Source organism: Toxorhynchites rutilus, chromosome 2 (genome assembly GCF_029784135.1).
Source record: "Toxorhynchites rutilus septentrionalis strain SRP chromosome 2, ASM2978413v1, whole genome shotgun sequence".
In the NCBI taxonomy this organism is placed as follows: domain Eukaryota; kingdom Metazoa; phylum Arthropoda; class Insecta; order Diptera; family Culicidae; genus Toxorhynchites; species Toxorhynchites rutilus.
In genome coordinates, this window is record NC_073745.1 from 175,843,525 (window position 1) to 175,867,548 (window position 24,024).

At 41.0% G+C, this 24,024-nt stretch overlaps 1 protein-coding gene across 6 annotated transcripts in view; it reads left to right on the plus strand.

Annotated features, from left to right (window-relative positions):
- The first annotated feature begins 782 nt into the window (after positions 1-782).
- LOC129764612 (vacuole membrane protein 1-like) overlaps positions 783-24,024 on the plus strand; it is a 97,543-nt gene continuing 74,301 nt past the window's right edge. For 2 of the 6 annotated variants that reach the window (XM_055763864.1, XM_055763871.1), the window contains exons 1-2: positions 783-937; positions 8,098-8,339. In XM_055763864.1, coding sequence (XP_055619839.1) covers positions 8,115-8,339 — 225 coding nt within the window. In that variant the 5' untranslated portion in view covers positions 783-937; positions 8,098-8,114. Of the gene's footprint in view, positions 938-1,482; positions 1,532-8,097; positions 8,340-24,024 lie in introns of those variants that run through there. The other 4 variants (XM_055763869.1, XM_055763865.1, XM_055763867.1 and 1 more) reach the window with 4 other exon arrangements.

Below are 24,024 nucleotides of genomic sequence, written 5' to 3' on the forward strand. Positions count from 1 at the left end.
TTTTCGGCGAGGAATCAAGGGATCGAGGGATTCATTACCTAGCCTGACCTGACCTGAAAGACATGCAGTTTGTTTGGAACTGTGAGGGAGGGCAGAAAAGCCAGGAGGCAGGAGGCAGGAGAAGAAAAGATGGTGACCAAGAGAGTATCAGCACCGAAAAACGGTTCCGATTGAGACATCGGAGCAGCCACCACACACACATACACGCGCGGAACTATTTTTGTTTGGTTGCCATCCAGCATCGAGAAGATTCCGGAAAGATATTATCGTTGCTGAAAAATAATCTGCCAGATCCCTTGGGAATTGAAAATTACATTCAAGCGAAAGAGTTTATTTTAACGTTTTCTATCCATATAATACTGCGACCAAATACAATTGATTTTGTGGTTTTTCAATCATGTGCAATTAACAGGTGGTTATCGAGTGGTGGACTTCGAGAAGAATTCGGAAAGATATCGCTGCTGCAAAATAATCTGACAGTTCCTCTTGGCATTGAAAATAACATGCAAGCGAAAGAGCTCTCGTTTTCGAAGTGCCTCAAATATCCATTTGGTCATTCATTCAGAATGGATTCAGATTCAACTTCAAACAAATGATCACTGAATCAACGATAGTCCTACGTCACCATTGCAGTTATACCATAGATATAACCCACTTCCCGTTTTTTTGACTTAAAATTCGATGTTTTAGTGACGACACTTTTATTTGGTACACAATACAAACGTGCTCCGCGTTTTACCTCACCTGTATTTGTACCACTGATTATATCCATCGTGTTCAGTCGATTAACTTCTAAAACGTCAATTGGTAATACTTTTACTTTGGCCTGTGTTGTAACAATTCTTCTCTCGTTCATTGTTTACCACTTTTTACAACAGAAGTTTCCTTCTCATCTGTGTGTTCTTTTTATTGAGCCATGTGTGTCAAAAGTTAAAATGTGAGTTATGAATAACATACTTAGTGTTTGTATAGTTATGCGAAAAAAAATTTAACTTTAATTTAACAATATTCGATCCAACTTCTCCGTTTGCCAATGTTTTTACAAAAACCATTTATAGTGCTTAATCTTTTATACGCACAATTGAATGGAATTCGGTGTGAATATTTCATTCATGCATGTTGTGTACATGCAAAATAATAGTTGACGTTATTCGTGCCTTCTTCTTCAAAGCTTTATTGATTAGTCACTGGTCAACATCCATTTTGTTCGAATTGAATTTTGCATGTATCAAATTTGATTGAAAGATTTGAAATGGTTTTATCATTCGAACAGAAAATAATCAAACTTCAGAATGGAATCTGCACTCCTTTATCCTGCAGATATCCTCAATTCATAAGCATTGTAATCGGATTCGGATCGCAAAATGAGCCATTATTTCATAGTAAATCAATATATACTTTTTTCTACTTGATATGCTACGCATCGAACTAAAATTAGTCCCTTGCAATCGTATTCATATTCCAATCCTTTTTAATTTCTAGCCATAATAGTTTCAACTTGCTGGGGGTGCACGTCAATTCTTCAGTCCGGGTACGAAAGCTTCACTCGAAGCCACTGTTATTATCATTGTGTAATCATGCCTCTAAGAATGTCCTCATACTAACACCAGAACTTCATAATATAAAATCGCTTTCAGACACAATTTTCGTTCAAATTATTTTCATGATTCATTCTTTATTTATGGCTGTCCATGTTCTGAAGACCCGAAAACTATTGAAGCAATCAACGTGATTCAGCCATTGGTGGATTGAGAAGATTTGCCAAACGATTAGGACACTGCCTCGCAATCTATTGCAGTACTGATTGTGGTAATCCCGATTCGGATAAGGTATAATATTCGGAGATTTGGTTTCCCAATCACTGAACACGTCTTACACTTCCGGAACTATCTTTATTCTGCCTTTCTTTTTTACAATTCATCTCAAAGCCTACTAATATTTTATAATGAATAGCACATCTCCCTTTTCTTGAAATTTTATAAAATTAACAATGTTTGATCATTTAAAAAAGTTCGTCAACCACACCATTAGTATTCATTACTAGTCTAAAGCAAAGGAGCAAAACCAGTGTTGAGAGTTTCATTTTCTTCATCGCCAAATCCTGCAAAATCCTCTTCTTCGTCTATTGACTTTTCAGGATCGTTTTCATTTATTCGTTCCTCTGCCGAAGTTTCAGGCACGTTAACGATCTTCTTCAGGTGAGCGACATTTCTTTGATATGTTACTCCAGAATTCGGGTCTACAACAGTTGCTCTTGGTCCTGACCGATCCACTACGGTAAATTTGGTTTTATTGAATGCTGTTGTTAATTTGTTTCTTGGTGTTAGATTCTTCATGAGTACAGTATCCCCTTCGCTGATAATAGAAGTCTTCGCATGTCGTCGCATATCTTCTCGCTCCTTTCCTTTATGTTTGTTCAAAAAATCTTGATGTCGGTAGTCAGATGCAGGTGGAGTTGTCTCAATATCATCAATGGCTGGTAACTTGCTTCTGATAACACAATTCTGTTGGTGTTTTACCCGTTGTGGAATGAACTGTTGTGTAATACATGATTAAATAGTCTTTCAAATCTTTTCTCCAGTCTCTGCCAAGTCCGTAACTAATCTGCAATCGTTTTAGCAGTGACCTGTTTTGTCGTTCCACCAAACCGTTTTCCTGCGGCCAGTGTGGAGCTGAATGGTTTAGAATAATACCATGAATCTTACAATATTCCTCAAATTCTTTGCCAATAAATTGTTTAGCATTATCCAGCGTGATGGTTTTTGGATATCCTAAGCGGGTAAAAATCTTGCTTAGGCGCTCAACAGTTTCAGAAGCAGTGATGCGATTCATGATTTCAACTTCCTTATATCTACTGAAATAGTCAATAATTACCAGTAGATGTTCACCTGAAGGAAGGGGACCCATGAAGTCAATGGCGATATCAACCCACGGCTTCGTGGGTAATTCTCTCCTGCTCATTGGTTCTGGTCGGCTCGGAAAACCAACCAACTTGACAACCTTCGCATGCTTTGCAGTACTCCTTTGTTTCACGATCCATTGAAGGCCACCATGCTCGATCTCGCAACCGTCGCTTCATAACAGATTCTCCGGGATGACCTTCATGTGCCAGCTGTAACATCCGTTCCCTCAATTTCTTGGGAACCACCAGTTTATTACCTCGGATCATAATATCTCCTATAAAACCTAACTCATTTTGGAATGGTTCAAAGTGTTTTGTTACTGGGGTTTTCCAGATTCCAGCACGAAGACATTCTCTTACTGCAGAAATCTCTGGATCATCACGTGAAGCTTCCTCAATTTCGTTAACATCTATCGCCACACATTCTTGAATTGCCAAAATCATGAACTTGTTGTCCTTTCCGAAGTCATCAGCACCATCCGAGCAAACCAACCGAGACAAAGAGTCTGCAATGTTTCCGCTTCCTTTACGGTACTTCACCGTGAATCTAAACGATTGTAATCTCAAGACTGGACTGAAAATTACTTCAAGTGGTTTATGATCAGTCTCCAGTTCGAATTTTCTGCCAATCAAATATTCTGAGAATTTTTCTACTGCCCATACCAAGGCCAAAGCCTCTTTCTCCGTTTGGCAGTAACGTTTTTCAGTATCAGTTAAGCTTTTACTAGCACAGCTGATTATACGTGGACAATCATCAGTGTGATCTGCAAATTGTACAAGAACTGCACCCAAAGCAACCGGGGAGGCATCAGCTACAACCCTTGTGCGGAAAGAATCATTAAAGAAAGCAAGAGTGCTAGCATTCGATATCAACTGTTTTAGCTTCTGAAAACTTCTTTGATGTTCATCCGTCCATTTAAATGGTTTGTTAACGCAGATTAGTTCTCGCAATGGAGCAGTGATTGTTTCTAAATCAGGTATGAATTTTCCAACATATGCAGCTAAACCAAGAAAGCTTCTCACTTCGTCTGAGGTACGAGGTTCACGAAACTTTTTTAAAGCTTGAATTTTCTGATCAGTTGGTGGTATTCCTTCAGATGAAATAACATGACCAAGAAACTCGAGTTTTTGGACTTTGAATATACATTTATCTTGATTCAGCATAATGTTATTATCTTTTAATACGGATAGAACTTTGGCTAGAGCAATATTATGCTCTTCTTCCGTTTCTCCGAAAATGAAAATGTCGTCAATTAATGACATTTTTACACCCGGCCAAAATTTGCTCCATAGTTTTTTGGAACATTTCTGGAGCGCAAGAAATTCCAAACATAAGTCTTTTGTATCTATACAACCCTTTGTGACATATGAAGGTTGTAATAAAACGTGATTCTTCAGCTAACTCAATCTGGTGAAATGCATCCTTGATGTCAAGCCGACTAAAGTATTTGGCTGTCTTCAAACTTGGAAGGAAGCTTTCAAACGTGGGCATCATATGATGTTCTCTCATGATAGCCTGATTGGCACGCCGCATATCTACGCAAAGACGAAGATCTCCATTATCTTTGACAATGGTTACCAACGATGAAACCCATGGCGCTGCTCCTGACATAGGTTCGATGATATCTGCTACGAGTAATTGGTCCAGCTTCTCTTCGATTCGACTCAGGAGTGCAATCGGAGGACGTCTGACTCGCTGAGCTATTGGAGCAACGTCTCTGTTGATTGGAATAATCAGCTGAACATTTTTTATCTTCGGAAAACGTCTCGCTCCAACTGACACAATGCTGTGAACATATGAACATGTGACACAACTAAGGGTTTCGTGTTACGGCCATACGCACGCAGAATCGTATTTGGGACTTGTTTCGGTTTCCAGCTTTTAACTCCTTGCTCAAGCATGCTTTGCCAAGTGCCTACCGGAATCAATTAGCATCTTAATAAGTACACCTCCAACGTTAACCCAAAGGAATTCATCTCCATCACCAATATTATAAATGAAGCTCGAACTATTTCCATTCTCTGTTGTTGATATCGCTCGTACATTATCTGTTTTAACTTTCTTACGAGCTGGATATGGAATTGGATCTTCATACCTACGTTTCGTCGTTGACCGACACACTCGAGCGAAATGTCCAAACTTACGACATTTTTCGCATTGCTTATTACGAGCTGGGCACTGTTGATCATTTCCGTAATGGTTCCTTTTTCCACATCGATAACAACATCCATTCGCTGGCTTGCCACTTCCATATATACGATTCACATTATCTTGACTCATACGTTGAACTGTCATTACATCACCGTTACCATTTCCAGCAATTGCTTGAACTTGCTGCTTAATCGATTCAAACGAAGTCATAATCCTGGATACTTGTGACAACGTAAGCGTTTCTTCGTGGAGTAATCGTTCTCTCAACTCAGCCGGTGCGTGGTAAATGATTTTGTCGATAACACGCAAATCTCGACTTTCTGCTTCTGTTTTCCCAAAATCGCATCTTTTCGCTTTTTCGGTACATCGCATCAAAAACTTGGTCAATGGCTCACTTGTTCCCTCCGGAGTTATCGTTGGAACCATTTTACAAAACTCGTTCCGTTCGAACGAATCGTGCTGTTTCGGCGAGAAATGTCCATCTAGCTTTCCAATAGCTGTTTTAAAAGGGTCTATTCCCTTTTCAGCATCTTCTTCAACGTCTGCGCCATCGATCGAGTAAAACAAGTCCTGCAATTCGAGTCCGCCTTTCGCCAGTAAAAAGATTTTCAATTTGGTAGCATTTTTCTCTTCACTAGCAGCGACGATTACTTCGAAATTTCGTTTCCATCGCAACCATTCTTTACGAACTTGCGAATCAGGAAGATGACTGAATTTGAAGGGATTGATGTTCCAACTCTCCATCAGAGACGCTCAGTAGGCGACGGATTGTATGCTGAACATGTTTTTTTTTATGTTCATTATGTGACCATAGCAACGCAAAAACAACCTCAACGGTTTTTTTACCTTTCCGTTCCAATTCAAATCGACGGCTTGAGCCTATTTCTACTTCAGGTAGCGGCTTCACGCCTTTCCTTGCTCACGTGCAACGGATTCTGTTCTTTTCTGCTCACATGCAGCGGCTAACACGCCTTTTTTTCTGCCTTTACGCAGCGGCTAATGCCTTGATTTCAAGCAGCGGCTCGACGCCTGTCCCTGCTCTACAGCAGCGGAAATAACCTTTTTCTGCTTATTGCAGCGGCTGTTGCTCATTTTCTGTTACCACAAATTTTTAACAGAATCTTAGAAACTGTCACTTCGTCTTTTAATATGTGCTCGCTCTTACCTTTAAAGTGCGAAGAGTACGTTTCCGCTCCTCGTCGCCAGATGTGGTAATCCCGATTCGGATAAGGTATAATATTCGGAGATTTGGTTTCCCAATCACTGAACACGTCTTACACTTCCGGAACTATCTTTATTCTGCCTTTCTTTTTTACAATTCATCTCAAAGCCTACTAATATTTTATAATGAATAGCACACTGATAATTAAAAATGGTTCAATATTTGATTCGTTGAAACAGCTCTGGTTGGAAAAAAAGAGCTACGGACTAGAGGTGTACAATTTTCGAATGTAAAGTCTCTAGAAAACAAACAATTTAAAAGCTACGGGAATTTTACGAATCTATAGTTCATCAGCTAGCAATCAGTCGACGACGACAACGAGGGCGTCCAGATGACCTTTCTCAAATCAAGGCCAGAAGTTGAAAGTTTGGGATTTTCCAAATTGATCTTTTCAAGGCTAGAAGCGGACTAATCTGAAACAGAAAAAGTCTATAGCCTCTATAATTTAAGCCAACAACAACAAGCCACGGGCGCTCTTGTTTGCGTACGGGAGAATAAAATTTCTATATCAGGGGTGGCCAAACTTTTGAACACTGCAGGCGACTTATTGTTCAAATGTTGGGCTACGGTCTACCAAGGTTGACTATGTCAAAAAGTCATTAGAAAATGAATGTAGCACTAGACTCCTGTACTGAATATCATTTTCATCTGCCACTTTATCGAAACTATCCCAAAATTATTCATATAATAATAACAATACCATTAAAACTCGCATTCTTCAAAGACGAAGTTTTCTCAAAAAAAAATAGTTTTTTTTTAGTTTTTAAAACTTTATGCCGGATGTTTCCAGCTTTTTCAATTTGTCATTTAATAAATGATATGCCTGGAGGAAACATTGTTGAAATAGTTCCAAGTGACAATTTTTTGCTTTATTACAAGTTATGGTCGAACAACTGAATGGGTTAATATAAAATAACTATCCACCCGAAAGAAAATATTAAAACGGAGACTTTAATGAAGAGATACCTACTCTAACAACTAATCCGTTTTATTGAGGTTAGCATAAACACCTTATAACATGATCACGGCGAAAGGTAGAGGGATATTTAATCCATGCCGTTTGGAGATGACACTATCCTAGACCAGCTGGCGGGCGCCTAGGAATACCCACGCGGGCGACTGGTAGTCCGCGGACTACCGTTTGGCTATCCCTGTTCTATATTAATACAATTTTAGAGAATACAATATTGTTTCCCTTACACGAACTAGGGGTACCGGTAATTTTCTTCGTTTTGTTCAATAATTAATGCTTTGTTCTGCAAAAATGGTTACAAATTTAATATTCAAAGTATTGCCCATCGCTAGTCACAACTTTTTCCTATCTTTCTGGCAATTCACGGATCCCTTTGCGAAAATAATCGGCCGGTTTGTCGGCTAACTACGAATCGATTAAAATTTTTGACTTCATCAAAATTGGAGAAGTGCTGGTCAGCCAGCTTTTTTCTTCTTATTATTAAGTAATAAAGTAACACTCCCCGCAAAAACACTATCGTTGGAACGAAATTCGATATATTAGAAGTGGCAAAAAACTATGTTGTTTACGCTTCACCTTATTGACATATACTGAAAAAGACACGCAATGACATTAGCTTTTCCAATGATTGTCTAGAAATTTGGTTCACTGGAATAATAATAAGTTACGCCATCTGTTGTAAAACCGAAGAAACTTACCGGTACACCTTATAATATTTTTTTTTATTTCATAAAAATTTTCAAACTTGTTGTTTTCTGACTATCCACTTGGCTATTATGTTCCACTTCCACTCATGCACTAGATAATATGTTCTTAATATCCACTTTTTTCTGTTTTGTCTATTCTAGAACAAGAATATATTGAAATGTCCGTGATCAAGGAAGGTGTTCAAGGGAAATACCTAACCACACCAAAAAACTGTGCTCGATCAAAAAAACTTCAATCTGTGCATAAAACAATTGACGATGAGAAAACTCAACTTCATGAACGAAACCGCCGTAATAAATATTTGAATAATTTGACTATCGATGAATTGAAAACGGAGTGCCAGGCAAGAGGACGAAAAACTAACGGGAATAAAAGTGAATTGGTATTTAACATATGCTAGACATGCATTGCCTCATATAAATATTATAGAAGCATAATTTTTATACTTTCTTTAATAGATTGATTTGTTTATTTAGTTGTTTTTGCTTAAGTTTTTTTTAACGTGCTTGAATACCTGGAATACCTCGCCCATAACAAGCGTTGCTCGTTAGCTGCAACTCACTAGACGTTGAGCTACAATTATTTATGCAGGTTACCAAATATATTGCCCTCTTGCTAACTCTGTGTTAATAAAAACTGCTACTCAATAACTTCATAACAACGGAACGTTCGAGTTATGATGGTCGAGTCGGTCTGCTTACAAACGTTATATGCTTCACAAATGGCGGTGTTGTTTCGATAGTTGGAGAGCGGAGGCTCTGGTCGGATTGTGCACCGTTTCACTAGGGGAAACGTGCCAATGGACGCTTGAACATAAAGTCCACAGCGGAAACCCTCTTAGAAATTAGCTTTAACACAAAGAAAAACAATATGCGACAGGTTTGCAGCATAAAAACATACGATGTCCTTCATTTCCCCTTTGACAGGATTCTAAACTATCAAACTATTTGGGCGAGTAACCCCTTTTCCAGAATGAAGTGATACCAAAGACCCCCATAGCAAAATTTCTTTAAAAATCTCTAGGTTTTTTTTTCTTATTCATACATATTACTTACCAACAGTCTTCCGAAAAACACTTACACATGTCCACGCGATGTGAAAATTCCATGTTCTTGTTTGAATTCGAACATGATTTTCGCTAGTGTTGAATGTCTATCCCTAACACGAATCTATGATACACAAACATAAACATTTAAAAACAAACACGATGTTTATAATTCAAGAACATCATGTACAAACATATCACCCGATGTCGTAGTATTCATTGCTTTCGTTTCGTTTCTTTTCATACACGGAAAGAAATTATTCATCCCAAAACATTTCTTCGTAGAATACTTTTTCACAGAAACGAACTTGAAATTTAGTTAGCATTTCAAAAACTGCACGAACTAAGAGGCTATGAGTTCATGCACCAAAATATATATTTTTATTAAGGCTCAAATGGCGTCAGCCTATCGGGCCGAGAGTTCAATATTTTGACAATGTTTGCTTACAACTATGTTAGTAATATGTAACCGATTACTCGCGGTTGGCTCGAGGTTAGTATTACAAGTGTTCTCATAATTGGGATGTTGCAGTCTTCAGTGCTCTGTACGTGTGCCCGACATGGGATACTTCCTATTGGGATGCAGCTGACCGTTAATCAGCAACGCCCCCCTAGTTTGCACCCCATATCTAGCGTGGTGCGTCTTTTTCGACTCGAGGAATCCAGGATAGAATGATCACTAGCCGGCGCAATCATCAGCTCGTGTAGAGTTGTCATGAGCGGTACAACCTTTGCCTCTTGTTGAATCATCAGTGGACTGCACAACCTTCGGCCCGTGTATCTGTAAAGAGTGTGTGTATGTATTGCCGCGACTAAGTAAAAGTTTATAGATCGTTCATGCACATTTTGCAAGTCTGATTAAATAATCCTTGGTTTCGTTCAAAGAAAACACTCTCTGAATAGAAAGAAGCTTTCTATTTTTTTGCGTGCATGTTGGCAATGAAAGTCTGGGGAGCCGACTGCATAGCGGATGACGTCGTACAAATGCTGACCAAAAAAATAAATACCCAGAAATTAGTTTTAGACGCAACCTTCAGCGGCACACAGCAGAACCAGCAGAGAAATTTCAGCGGCTAAAACACACCATTAATTTCTCGATGTTATCACAAACTGAATGAAGGAAAAAACTAAAAGCTACACTTACACTGCACTACATATGCTATGTGTGCATGCGTTTGCATCATTCTTTCTTCTCCTCTTCTCCGCTCGTTTTATAGCTCGGGTCGCGATCGTCGCGAACAAGCAGTATTGGCCATTTGTATTCAAAGATCCAGCCAAAATTGTTGCTCCCGTGGTCGAGTGGTTAGCGTCACGCCTAACATGTCACTGCTGAATAATTCAATTTTAGTACTTGTTCAAATAGCTAATAATAGCGAATGTTACATGAATTCAATATATAAATTGATGCGTGAACTAAATAATGATATCAAATGTGAAAAACTCTCATATCAATCGATGTTTATTTTGTTCAGAACAGAAAAAGAGGTTTATTTTATTTGCCCAATATTTTAGACGAAGCATCCATTGTCATGAAAGGAAAGCATTTTTTCCATGTCAACATACCAACACACCACGCGTTGAGTGGTGGTGGTGTGGTGTCCGATTCGCTTCTTCTACTCTACGCACTGCCGGTGCTTGAGGTGAAAATGCAAAAGAAACTGTACACCATGTCGAACATCATGTGAAACATTGGGATTAAACATCGTATGTCCAAACATATCACGAATACAAACATGTCACATTTTCTAACATAGGTACGAAAAAATCATGTTTGTACTCAAACACAAAACTGTGAACAGCAGCGTGGACATGTTTATTCCGGATGCAGTGTTTTTGTGAAACATGGAAGACTGCTTACCAATTTAAAAACTTTGCGGTTGATGAAATTAGAAAACTTGACCTTATTTTCTTATTAAAATTCAACAAAATAAATATATACATGAAATGTAGTAATTATCATGTGTAACTAATAATTTTTAAATACACATTACTTACAAATACATAAGTAGGTAATTTTTGAAACTAACTTTGAAATCGCAAAGTAAAGATAAAAATATGTTCCGGAAAAACGTAATCCTACGTCAAAAACGTGATGGATTATACCTAAAATACAACCGCAAGGTGCGAACAAATCCCAATTTATGTCAATTCATGTATTGTGAAAAGATTACTTTCTTTGTTTCTAGTCATATGGCACGATGCCTTGTTCATTTCATTCATTTCTCGTGGACTTCCAAAATATGTGAACGAAAGAATGGCTAAACGATCAATGTATCTTTCATTTCCCTCTGAATTTATTGCATCTCTCAAGTGTAAGTGACATGTAAGTTGAACGCATATTGTTCAATCGACGTTATCAAGAAATGTCTTCCAATGCAGTCTTGAATAACCGAGCCAAAGCATTGTGTTCATACCGCATACTTCAGCACATATTCCCGAGTGTAAAAATGCATGGGGTACAAAAGCACCCACATGCTGCTTTACCAACAAACATACCAACACACCACGCGTTGAGTGGTGGTGGTGTGGTGTCCGATTCGCTTCTTCTACTCTACGCACTGCCGGTGCTTGAGGTGAAAATGCAAAAGAAACTGTACACCATGTCGAACATCATGTGAAACATTGGGATTAAACATCGTATGTCCAAACATATCACGAATACAAACATGTCACATTTTCTAACATAGGTACGAAAAAATCATGTTTGTACTCAAACACAAAACTGTGAACAGCAGCGTGGACATGTTTATTCCGGATGCAGTGTTTTTGTGAAACATGGAAGACTGCTTACCAATTTAAAAACTTTGCGGTTGATGAAATTAGAAAACTTGACCTTATTTTCTTATTAAAATTCAACAAAATAAATATATACATGAAATGTAGTAATTATCATGTGTAACTAATAATTTTTAAATACACATTACTTACAAATACATAAGTAGGTAATTTTTGAAACTAACTTTGAAATCGCAAAGTAAAGATAAAAATATGTTCCGGAAAAACGTAATCCTACGTCAAAAACGTGATGGATTATACCTAAAATACAACCGCAAGGTGCGAACAAATCCCAATTTATGTCAATTCATGTATTGTGAAAAGATTACTTTCTTTGTTTCTAGTCATATGGCACGATGCCTTGTTCATTTCATTCATTTCTCGTGGACTTCCAAAATATGTGAACGAAAGAATGGCTAAACGATCAATGTATCTTTCATTTCCCTCTGAATTTATTGCATCTCTCAAGTGTAAGTGACATGTAAGTTGAACGCATATTGTTCAATCGACGTTATCAAGAAATGTCTTCCAATGCAGTCTTGAATAACCGAGCCAAAGCATTGTGTTCATACCGCATACTTCAGCACATATTCCCGAGTGTAAAAATGCATGGGGTACAAAAGCACCCACACATTGCAATGTCGATTTCTCCAGATTCCTTGGTTTTGAAGTCTGTGTTGGGGAACTCATTCCGGTCTGCAGAAACGCATACGAGTACAAAAGTACCCGCATCTTGCATCTATTTCGCAATGCCGATTTCCCCAAGCCCACTGAAATCTGTGTTGGGGAAACTCATCAAGTGGCCGCACCTTGCATCAAATTATTGTGGCGAATGAACAGTATTGTATAGAAAATTTGCATTAGGCACCAATCAACGAAAAAAACCAAAACCAAGAAAACCGAACATTCATAATTTTCGGTGACAAGTATCCTGAACGCTACTCTCTTATATATTATTTTCAATCACTTAATTTAAGTTCACTTTCACTGCGTAATCACGTTGTAATCTCTTGAATTTAACTAGTCGATGAGTGTAATATCATTCATGGTACAAACCCAACCAAGAAAACCAGTCAAACCAGGAATTTTCATTCAAAACCAGTTAATTGTTAATTAAATGTAGTGCTCTTGTATGTTTTATATACATTGATCTTCAATCAGAAAGTCAACGAAGTTTTTGTCGACACTTGAGTCCCGTCTAGAGTCAGAGTCTCTAGTCGACGCAAGATTGATTTTGACGTAGGACTACGTCTTTCTTTTCTGTACCGGGGTGTAAGTTCAAAGTTTCGAAAACGAAAGAGTGTCGCTGGAGTGCAAGGTTTTGATCGTTGATACATCTTTACCGGCTGAATGGAGTGGTATAATGATCACTTCATTCGAAAGAGAAAATGTCAACGAATTATATGATTGTCACTTATTGGTCCAAAAAATCGTTTTAATAGCTCTAAAATTACTTTGAAAGCAAGCTATTGAAATCATAACAATCTAGCTCATTGATGATTGGTGATCGCAATATGTTCCCAAACACGGACGCAAAATCTAGCCACCTGGAGAAACCGTCATAGCGAATACATGCAAGCTGTGATTTGTTTTGCTCGCTTGCATTAGTGTTTGGGAAACCATAGCGGACACACGCAAGGCGTGAGTACCTCGACTCGCATCAGTTTCTGTTCTGCTTTCGCATGGAACAGTCATGAAAAATTGTTTGTGTGTGAATACGTCCGAGCGAAGGAATATTCGCACCCATTTACGCATTCGGCTTGGTGTTCCCGTGTTGCAATCCAATAGCATCAATTTCTGTTCTGCTTTCGGATGGAACAGCCATGAAAAATTGTTTGCGTGTGGATGCGTCCGAGTGAAATAATATTCGCACCCATTCACGCATTCGACTTGGTGTTCCCGTGATGCAATTCAATAACATCAGTTTCTGTTTTGCTTTCGCATGGAACAGTCATGAAAAATTGCCACAACACGATAAAAACGAAATGAATTTTATGCAAGGTTATATAGACTTTATTTCGTTTTCTTCGTGAAATGGCGCCCTCAGTTTCTATTCTGCGTATAGAGTGATCATGAAAAATCTCGTGTCATTCTCACGAAAACAAAAATGAATCATGTATCAAACATCTTCAGTTGCTTTTACAAGGCCACCCAAATTCCATCGGTTCGTTTCGGCACCACCAACAAGTTCGAAAGAGTTGAATTTTATATTGATAACAATTCCATACTTATACTCATCCATCCACACACTAACAAGAAAAACTTTCAGCAATCTTTCAAAATATTCATTCATGCATGCATTAAGAATTGATTCAGATCCAATTTCAAATAAATGATTGCCGAGCCAACGGTAGTCCTACGTCTACCTTGCGGTTATATCACAGATATAACCCACTTCTTGCTTTTCATCTTCCAACAAACACAAACATAAAGAATTACACCATTTCTTTCGATTAACTCAGGCTGTTGAAGAACGTGAGTGTTAAGAAATCAATTACTAAAAATAATAAAAACGAAAATAGGTGCTGACAAAGAAGATTCAACGAAAATCGCAGTCGTAGATACAATTCAAGACAACTGTAATTGGTCCATTTCCACTGAAACGCAGAATACACGCACGAGTAAGGTCGTGAGCTCATTCAGGTAATTTTCCTCAGCAAGTGGAAGACATAATCCCATGAAACTCTAGTGCTCTAGTGCTAAGCTCTTTCCGCATATGTTTCCGGACAGCGGAATGGTACCAAAGATGCAGCTCAGCAAAATGCTACCTGATCACATACGGTATTGAGCCATACTTTTTGAATTTCATTCTTCGTTTACTCGAAAATTGCAAGGATATCGTTATCGGATTCGACGAAACGTTAAATAAGATTTCACAAAAGCAACAGATGAATGTTAGCGTCCGTTACTGAAATGTAACGAAGGGAACGTTGGAATCCAGGTACATTTGCTCAGCTTTTCTAAGCTCAACGCGTGCACTGGACTTGTTCGACGGATTGGAGAAATATTTTGAAGCTAAACCTAGTTTGAAGTGGGTCAACTCAGCATTGCCGGTTCCCATGTTAATTGGAGAGTAGCGAAGCAGTTGAATGAAGAAATTCGTGAAATCCGAAGCAGCCAAAACTACGAGCCCACGAATATAGGTAGCTGCAGTTTGCAAGTCCATTCAAAGAAGGAATGATAAAGACTGTATGGAAAATTGATGAATTCCTACAGTGTTTGTACAGCCTATTTGAGAACGTCCCGTTAAGATGTGCGGAATATTCTTGAACTATTGGATCGGCTAAAGCTTTGCGGAGTAAAATGGATCGAAAACCAACCGATGGTATAAATAGCCCTTGCTGCATGCTGCCGTACCTTAAAACCTACGTAGTCGCAGTCTAAGCACAAACAAACTTACGTTCCTAAGTACAAAGATTCACATCCAGATTTCCGTAGGAGCTTTGCTGCTGTTTTCACAGCCAGTACCTTTGGGGCTTTTCTTAACATCAGCTGCTGCAGTTCAACTATTTATGACGAGCTTTCAGAGTGACGAGCCTATAGCATCTTTTCTATACGAACTGGCGAACCTTTTTAAACCAGTAATGAATAAATTGATCAAGCCGGTACTTTTGAGAGGGAGTCTAAAGTCCCTTATAAGTATCGATCTTACGATGATTCGTTTCCGTTTAGCAGCGGCTGAAATTGAATTAGGATTCGCTGTAAAAGTTGCAATCAACAAAGTTGTGGAAACAATCAAGTTCATGAGATAAATATCTTGATTTTTTACAGAACTGTAAAGAGTACTACATTTAATTTCTTCGAAAAATGAAGGAACGATCACCTTTGTCGTATCCACGACAAAGACACGACACAATATATCTATTGTATTCGGCGTTTATAGTTTGCAAAAAAACGCATGAATTTCGCTCTTGGCGTGGTGTGGCGAAAAAAATTAAACAGGAATTCCTCGAGTTTTGTGATACTTTGGGTTCGTGCGATATGCTAAAAAACTATCGTCGAAAAGAAGAACGTTTAGACCTTTTGTGGGTGGAGAAACTCATAGGCGCAGCGGGAAAAAAAAGACGGGTGGGTAATGTCGGGGACATAACCGGAGTGACGTAGGACTATACAAAGCGGACAGTTTTTGCACAAAAAATATATATTTCGAATATATTTTTTTATTTTCTCCTCCTACGTGAATACTTACCTATCTACCTGAAATATGGATTAGTTTACTATTTACTGAACATGTTGAATTTATGAACATGTTGGGAGTTCTGGAGAGAACCTTTGGTGTTGTGTTTTTGCGTGTTTTTAACAAACTTTCTCATTTTTTCTCACTGTCCTATAGTTGATTCTTGATTTTTTTCTGAAGGCTTTATACTTACTAAATGTTCAACGCCGGGCATCTTTCGGCGTATGCACATATCGTACAATCAAAATGATGGCTGTGATAGGGAATGCCCGGTATAGCGCGTTCTGGTTGGCGCGTTCTGCGAAGTACTCGCGCAGTTGTCGTACCTGGGCAACACACAGTGCAGATATGTCGACTATTCCAAGTCCCCCTTCTTTGCTTGGCAGTGAAACTCTCTCCAGTGCCGATTGAGGATGGTGCATTCCGGCCTCTTTAAATGCTTTCCTCATCCTCCTCTCAAGGTCCTCTAGGTCAGTTTTGCTCCATTTGACTACACCAAAACTGAAGGTCAGCAGGGGAACCGCGAATGTGTTGATCGCGCGTACCTTGTTCCCCGCGTTGAGGAAAGTCCTCAGGACACAGTTCACTCGACTCAAGAACTTGTCTCGCAGCTCCGTCTTGATGTCGGAGTGGCGAATCCCGGTGAGCTGTCGGAATCCAAGGTATTTGTAGGATTCGCCACGAACCATGTCTTGTATAAACTCGCCGTCATAGACCTCGTAGCCTCCGGATTCGGTAAGTTGTCCCTTCAGCAGGTGGACACAGCGGCACTTGTCGAGGCCGAACTCCATGCAGATGTCCCTGCTTATATCTTCGACAACCCGGATAGCTACACCTAGACGCTGACGTGAATCAGCGTAGACCTTGAGATCGTCCATGTAAAAGGTATGGGTCACTTCTTCGTTGGCGCCGTCCCCATACCTTAACTTATAGCCATGACCGTTCCTATTGAGCGTCCTACTGAGGGGGTTCAGTGCCAGACAAAACCAAAGCGGGCTTTATACTTATTAAATGTTCAACGCCGGGCATCTTTCGGCGTATGCACATATCGTACATTCAAAATGATGGCTGTGATAAGGAATGCATAGGAGGCCATCAGCTCGTTCACTATCATATATTTCACTATTGAGCACATTACCGTACCTTAAACTGTGGTTTCGGAAACGAATGAATTGTAAGATTTGTAGTCTCAACAATGTAAATAAAAATGAAAAAGAACTGAGGTTTTGGAGACGAACTATACGATCTGTCGAAATAGACGAGCTATAAGTGTTCTGAAAAACCAACAGTGAATACAGGGACGGATGACCTTCGGATTAAAGTCCTTTAAAATAAGAACAGAGCAGCAGGAAATACATAGCATATCATGTTGCTCCTTAGTTATGTTTCTATACAATGCAGATGTAACCTCAGTCAATTTTCAACATCAGTTATCAACCAAAGAAAGCAGTTCTTGCTATCGAGAAAATACGTGAATGCCATCCTGCATACAATGTGTTGTAATTTGAAGCCACTTTCAATTCGGGAACCATGCATGGGTTTGTGAAAACTGAATGATCAATTTAAAAGACCCCAACCAAGCATAAACAAGCATAAACAAAAAAAAAATCAGTTTATATTATATGTCATATTATGTCACTTTAGAATGCATTGGTATTGTGAAAAACTTTTAATAACTCTTCTTTGAAAGGTTTAATGGCCCTGAAAAGCGCCGTGTTTTACGGTGGCTGGTTTTGCCACCAAAGCATTATGTATAAACAAACTTTTTATTTCTTCTACCTGCTGCCGTTTTGCGATTGCGTTTGCCACTCGCTGAAACTAGTTGCCTTGATGAGCGCCGAACTGAAGCTGCTCTGTTCTTGATGCGTGTTTTCTGATTGTCGTGAGCAGTTTTGAAGCCAACTCGAGCACTCCGACGGCCGAAACTCTATAATCGCTGTTAGGTATACTGATGCTCCGGCTCCAATCCGTTCGGCCTAGTTACCCTTGCGGAGCAATCAGTGAATGCGACCAACAGGGAACTGGAGACCTGCACGATTCGAGTGAGACTTTGCCTTTCCCTTAACTTGTCCTCCTTTGTTACGTCCACACGTCCACGTTGCTGCTTGTTTTTATTTTATGATGTGATGCGATGCGATGTTAAACGATGCCGTACAACCATACCTGGTTTACGGTTTGAAAGAAAATGAGATATTTTTTTTTTCACTTAAATTCTTTTTATTTCTTAATTTGGTTTACATTATAATAAAGTACTACATATCAAGTGATCAACCTAGGGTTCTACATCTTTAAGTTGCAATGTCAAGTTTTGTAATGATTTGTATCATACACATTATTCGATTGTTTCATATTCCTATTGTAAAATCATGCCTAAACTTTTCTAGTTTTTTGTTACCTTTTTTTTGGCAGACTTATCTCACTTCTTAACTAGGCGAACCTAGCCAGAATTTTCACCTGCCCCCGGGCTTCTGAATGCCAAAGGGGGACTAGGCTCTGCGGAATGCACGTATCTGCATGCTCGTGCTGTTTCAGTCCTGACCGAGAAATTGTCGGACAATGGCGCAGGTGCTAAGGATGCCCGACTTTTGGATGCCGGCCAATTCTTTCTCCATGTTCAACACCTTTAGCGCTTCCAGAAGTGTCTTCGGGACGATTTCAGTTCCAGAGAGAACGACTGGAACAATTCTTGGGACCTCCCTTAGCCCCCACAGTTCCTTGAGCTCCACGGCCAATGGTCGGTACTTGCAGATTTTGCGACCGTGGGTCTCCTCCAGATTCTGGTTCAGTGGAATAGCGACATCGATGATGGTGATTGCGGTCGCTCTTATCATAAACCATTCTATCTGGGCGGTTGTGGTGGATCGAGAGGTCGGTCAGAACAGTACGATCCCAGTACAGCTTGAAACGGTCATTTTCCAGGACAGGTGCAGGCAGGTACCGGTAGTTTGGTATGTTGTCTTCCAGTAGAGCACATTGGAGCGCCAGTTGTCGATGAACAATACGGGCCACGTTGTTGTGGCGCTCGGTGTAGGCTGCGTAGGCCAAAACGGGCCAACCTCCCATAATGTGCTCTATGTTTTCACCTGGTTGATGGCACATCCGGCAAATGTCATCAACGTCTTGATGCCAGACGTACCGCCTGCAGTTTCTCGTCGGCATTATCCTGTCCTGGATGGCTATCATGTCGGCCTCTACTACTGAAGAGAGTTCACCACGCGTTAGCCACAGATTAGATGCGGCCTTGTCGACGTGTGGCCGGTCCAGTTGATGGGGGTGGGGATTGCAGCTTGGAAGCAGAAGGCAGTGCATGGTGCCTTCTGCTTCCAAGCTGCAATTTTCTCCTCCACTGTCTGTCTGTTGGTACTCCGCTTGCGCCAAGTGCAGAGCGCTCTATCCTCTGTCGGCGGCGCAGACAGCCCGGTATAGCGCGTTCTGGTTGGCGCGTTCTGCGAAGTACTCGCGCAGTTGTCGTACCTGGGCAACACACAGTGCAGATATGTCGACTATTCCAAGTCCCCCTTCTTTGCTTGGCAGTGAAACTCTCTCTAGTGCCGATTGAGGATGGTGCATTCCGGCCTCTTTAAATGCTTTCCTCATCCTCCTCTCAAGGTCCTCTAGGTCAGTTTTGCTCCATTTGACTACACCAAAACTGAAGGTCAGCAGGGGAACCGCGAATGTGTTGATCGCGCGTACCTTGTTCCCCGCGTTGAGGAAAGTCCTCAGGACACAGTTCACTCGACTCAAGAACTTGTCTCGCAGCTCCGTCTTGATGTCGGAGTGGCGAATCCCGGTGAGCTATCGGAATCCAAGGTATTTGTAGGATTCGCCACGAACCATGTCTTGTATAAACTCGCCGTCATAGACCTCGTAGCCTCCGGATTCGGTAAGTTGTCCCTTCAGCAGGTGGACACAGCGGCACTTGTCGAGGCCGAACTCCATGCAGATGTCCCTGCTTATATCTTCGACAACTCGGATAGCTACACCTAGACGCTGACGTGAATCAGCGTAGACCTTGAGATCGTTGAGAAGGTATGGGTCACTTCTTCGTTGGCGCCGTCCCGATACCTTAACTTATAGCCATGACCGTTCCTATTGAGCGTCCTACTGAGGGGGTTCAGTGCCAGACAAAACCAAAGCGGGCTGAAAGAGTCGCCTTGGAATATCCCCCTCTTTATCTGCAGCGTTCTAGACTGCAACACATTTTCCCCATAACTAAGGTGCAGAGACGTACTCCACTGCCTCATCGCATGCTGCAGGAACCTAACGACGACGGGATCAATTTTGTAGAGCTCCAATACCCGGACGAGAAACGAGTGAGGTATGGAGTCATAAGCCTTCCTGTAATCGATGTAGGCCATGCTTAGGTTCCGCTGGTTATAAACCGCCTGGCCGACGATGGCTGCGTCGATGATGGCCTGGTCTTTGCAGCCATGCGTATTCTTCCTGCATCCTTTCTGCTCTTCTGCGATGATGTGATGTTGTTCGCAGTGAGCAGAAACTTTGGCGGTTATGATGCTGCTTAATATCTTGTATAGACTCGATAGGCACGTTATCGGTCTGTACTTTGATGGGTTCAATGTGTTGCTGTCTTTCGGGAGGAGGAATGTGACGCCACGGGTGGCGAATTCAGGGAGGTTGTGTGGGTCACGTAGCACCTTGTTGAAGCACTCAGCTATCTTTGGATGTGCGACGGTTAGCTTCTTGTGCCAGAAGTTCTGAACAACATCGGGGCCCGGTGCTGCCCAGTTCCTCAGGTACCGCGAGGCTTCGTGGACATCGTTCTCTCCGACGATGATAGCTGGCATCTCTCCAATTTCACCACAACTCTCCTCCTCCCGTCTTGCGGCGCGCTTGTTTAGGATCCGTTGCTCCAATCTCCTTCGCCATGGAGGCTCACGCCTTTCATGGAGATGTTGGAGCAGTCCGCCTCTTGGCCTAATACGGTATCCTAAACTTTTGGCGGTCGCCACAGCAGCGCAGTAAACTTTCAGTTGCAGCTCCTCCATGTTCTCAGCATCAACCAAGTGCAGCGGAAGAACGTGCTCGTTCATGAGCTTTACTGCACTTGTCAGCCTGCGGGAATGCTGCAAATTCGGGATCCTGGGGCGCGACAATGGGTCTGTGTCGCGGAACTGCGAGATCGCCTCGTCGTAGTGGAAGACCAGATCGCGTAGTAGTTGTTGATCTGGCTGTGGGTCTACTGGCTCAGGGGGTTGTTGTACTGTGGCCTTCACTGGTGCTGATTCGCGTGCCCCACTCGCGAATGAATTGCTCAGCCGTACTGAACTTCGTCTCGACACATCGCTTGCTCTGTTGTTCCTGGAGCTTATTTCTCTCTGCACCTGCTGCTTGATCTCGTCGATTTACGTTTGGGAGAGCATGTTGTTGCGTGCTATCGCTCTACGCCTCGCGTTCATCGCGTTCTGATCAAGCCTCCCGACGAACTCTGGATACGCTTCCTCGAACATTGTTAGTATTCGAGGGGGACCGCTCATGTCCGTCTCCAAAGCAGTGCAGATGTAATAGGCGCGGATCACGAATTCGTTCATTTCGTGTGTCCACATGATCCGGCGCCCAGTGGTACCCACGAGTGTGAACGACTGCCGTCTGGCAGTCACAACACGCCTCGCAGGCGCAGCGTTTCTTGGGTGATGTCGATGGCTGCTGTTTCCGTGTGGCGGTAGCTCTTCGGGTTGAACCCGGTTGGTGGCCCGCTCTTGCACCTCGCCCTCCAGCCGCTGGCCGCTCGCTCTTACTCCCGTTCCAGGACCAGCTCCAGTTCGGGGACCCTCCTCGGGCGATCGCATTCTAAGTATTCTTCGTGAACGTAGCTCCATTTTCTGGGTGTATCTCCTTTGCCCGGGAGACAGCGGGTTGGCAAGGCCTCCATGACCCGGGAGGCCTTCCCCGGGAGAGATATAGCGCTCTGACTCGCTCGCACCCCCTCACTTAGCCACTTTCGACACCCGTTCTCGGAGCCAAGACCAGGTGTGTGTTTCCAGTTCACGCCCGATCTAAAAATGTCGTCATATGATCTTCGCGGAGGCGTGAGATAGGAACATTTGAGACCAACGGGCAGGCTCCTACCCTAGTGTTGATCCCCATTTGAGAACTTTTTTTTTTTACCTAAATCTAACTTATAAGATACCCTCCCCAAATTATTTACATTACCCCAACTTACACTACTTACCTAACTGGAAATAAATATATCTACCCAAACCCAAAGTCGTTACCTTGAAAGGTAACGACTATGAAGTCAGGTAGCATAATCATACAGATTTTGTATTATTCCGTGTGTTGAGAGAGCGCAACTCTGTTCAAATTTCATACAATTGTTATTGATAATTTCATCCAAGGTTTTAATCCCGGCCAGCTGATGTATCTCCGAATTTCACGTTCTGGGTGGAGAGTTTAGAATCATACGAAGAATTTTGTTTTGTATGCGTTGAAGTTTTAATTTATGAGTTGAAGCACAGCACTTCCAAATGGGCATCGCATATGCGATAACTGGAAATATTATTTGTTTGTATACTACAAGTTTATTCGTTAGAGATAATCGAGAGTATCTATTGATCAGGGGATACAATGACCTGATTAAAATGTTGCATCTTGTGTCTGTTTTGTCAATGTGTGCTCTGAAGGTAAGCTTTCGATCGAAAGTTAGACCCAGATACACTACTTCTGAAGACCATTCAATACTATTGCCATTAAGACTGACTGTCATATTTTGAGGAGGAACAAGCTTTGGAGTGTTCTTGTGGGGAAACAATATAACTTGTGTCTTTGTGGCATTTATGCATATTTTCCAATTATTGAAATATCCAGACAAAGCGTCCAACCCTCTTTGAAGTTTAGATCTTAGTTCTGTGATACTTCTGCCCTCGTAAATGATGGCAGTGTCACCTGCAAATAGTTACAGTTTCCCATCAGATGGGAGTGTGGGAATATCTGAAGTGTAGATATTGAAAAGAATTGGTCCCAAGATGGATCCTTGAGGAACACCTGCATTCACAATGAATTTCTCTGATGAAATATTGTTTATAGAAACATTGAACGCTCTATCAGAAAGATAATTTTTGATAATTTTTATCAAGTATGTAGGAAAACCAAAGTTCTGAAGCTTGTATGAGATTTTTTTTTGAGGTCCGAGCGTTTTGTACTCTAGCGGTACACACTCACAGGATAGAGACAAATCGGCAGACTCAGCCAAAGGGGCGAGTCCAACGAGACGAACGAATGAGTGTTAAAAGGCAGCGATGGCAAAAAAATACATTCATTACGATTTGTTCGCTCGTTGGATTCACATGCAGGCTAAAAAGGGTCCTTTTCAGGATCACAAAATTATCTTCAATCTAAAGAGTTTATTGTTCTGTTATCACTCGATATCCCCATCTTGTTCGGCTAAACCTTCCTGTTTAGCGATTGCGTTTACCACTCGCCACAGATTTCACAGTTGGAAAATTTCTTCCCATCCAGCTTGTGACATGTTGTACAGTAAATTACATTTAATGCGACGTGCCGAAGCACCGCTCAGTGTCGCATTGGAGGCGATTTTAACCTGTAATTGAACATTTGCGATGACAGTGGTACAGTGTCGACTTTCAATGAGGGGTCATAATTTGGCGAACTCTATGTTTACAAAAATGTCCAACTAAATATGTCGCATTACAGGTCCGTCCAATTAGCTAAATGTCGAGATAAGTGTAAATTACTGTACTTTCAATCTAGAAGCAATTCAAGAATTGGTGAAAATCAATAAGCTCAGAACAACTGCCAAATTCACATACTCATCATATCATGGCAAACAAATTATGAAAAAATCAATTTGTGTTTTATTATTATTTTGGATATTGTTTTAGAAAGCATTGAACTGTATTTCCTAAACTCTTTTTTGGAAGGTTTAATGGCCCTGAAAAGCGCCTTGTTTTATGGAATGGTTCCAATTTAGAAAACATAGTACTCGTGGTTTTGAAAAAAATGAGTGGGTTATATCTATGATATAACCGCAAGGTTCACGTGGAACTACCTTAGCTTAGCAATCATTCGTTTGTATTGATTAAATTCTTGATT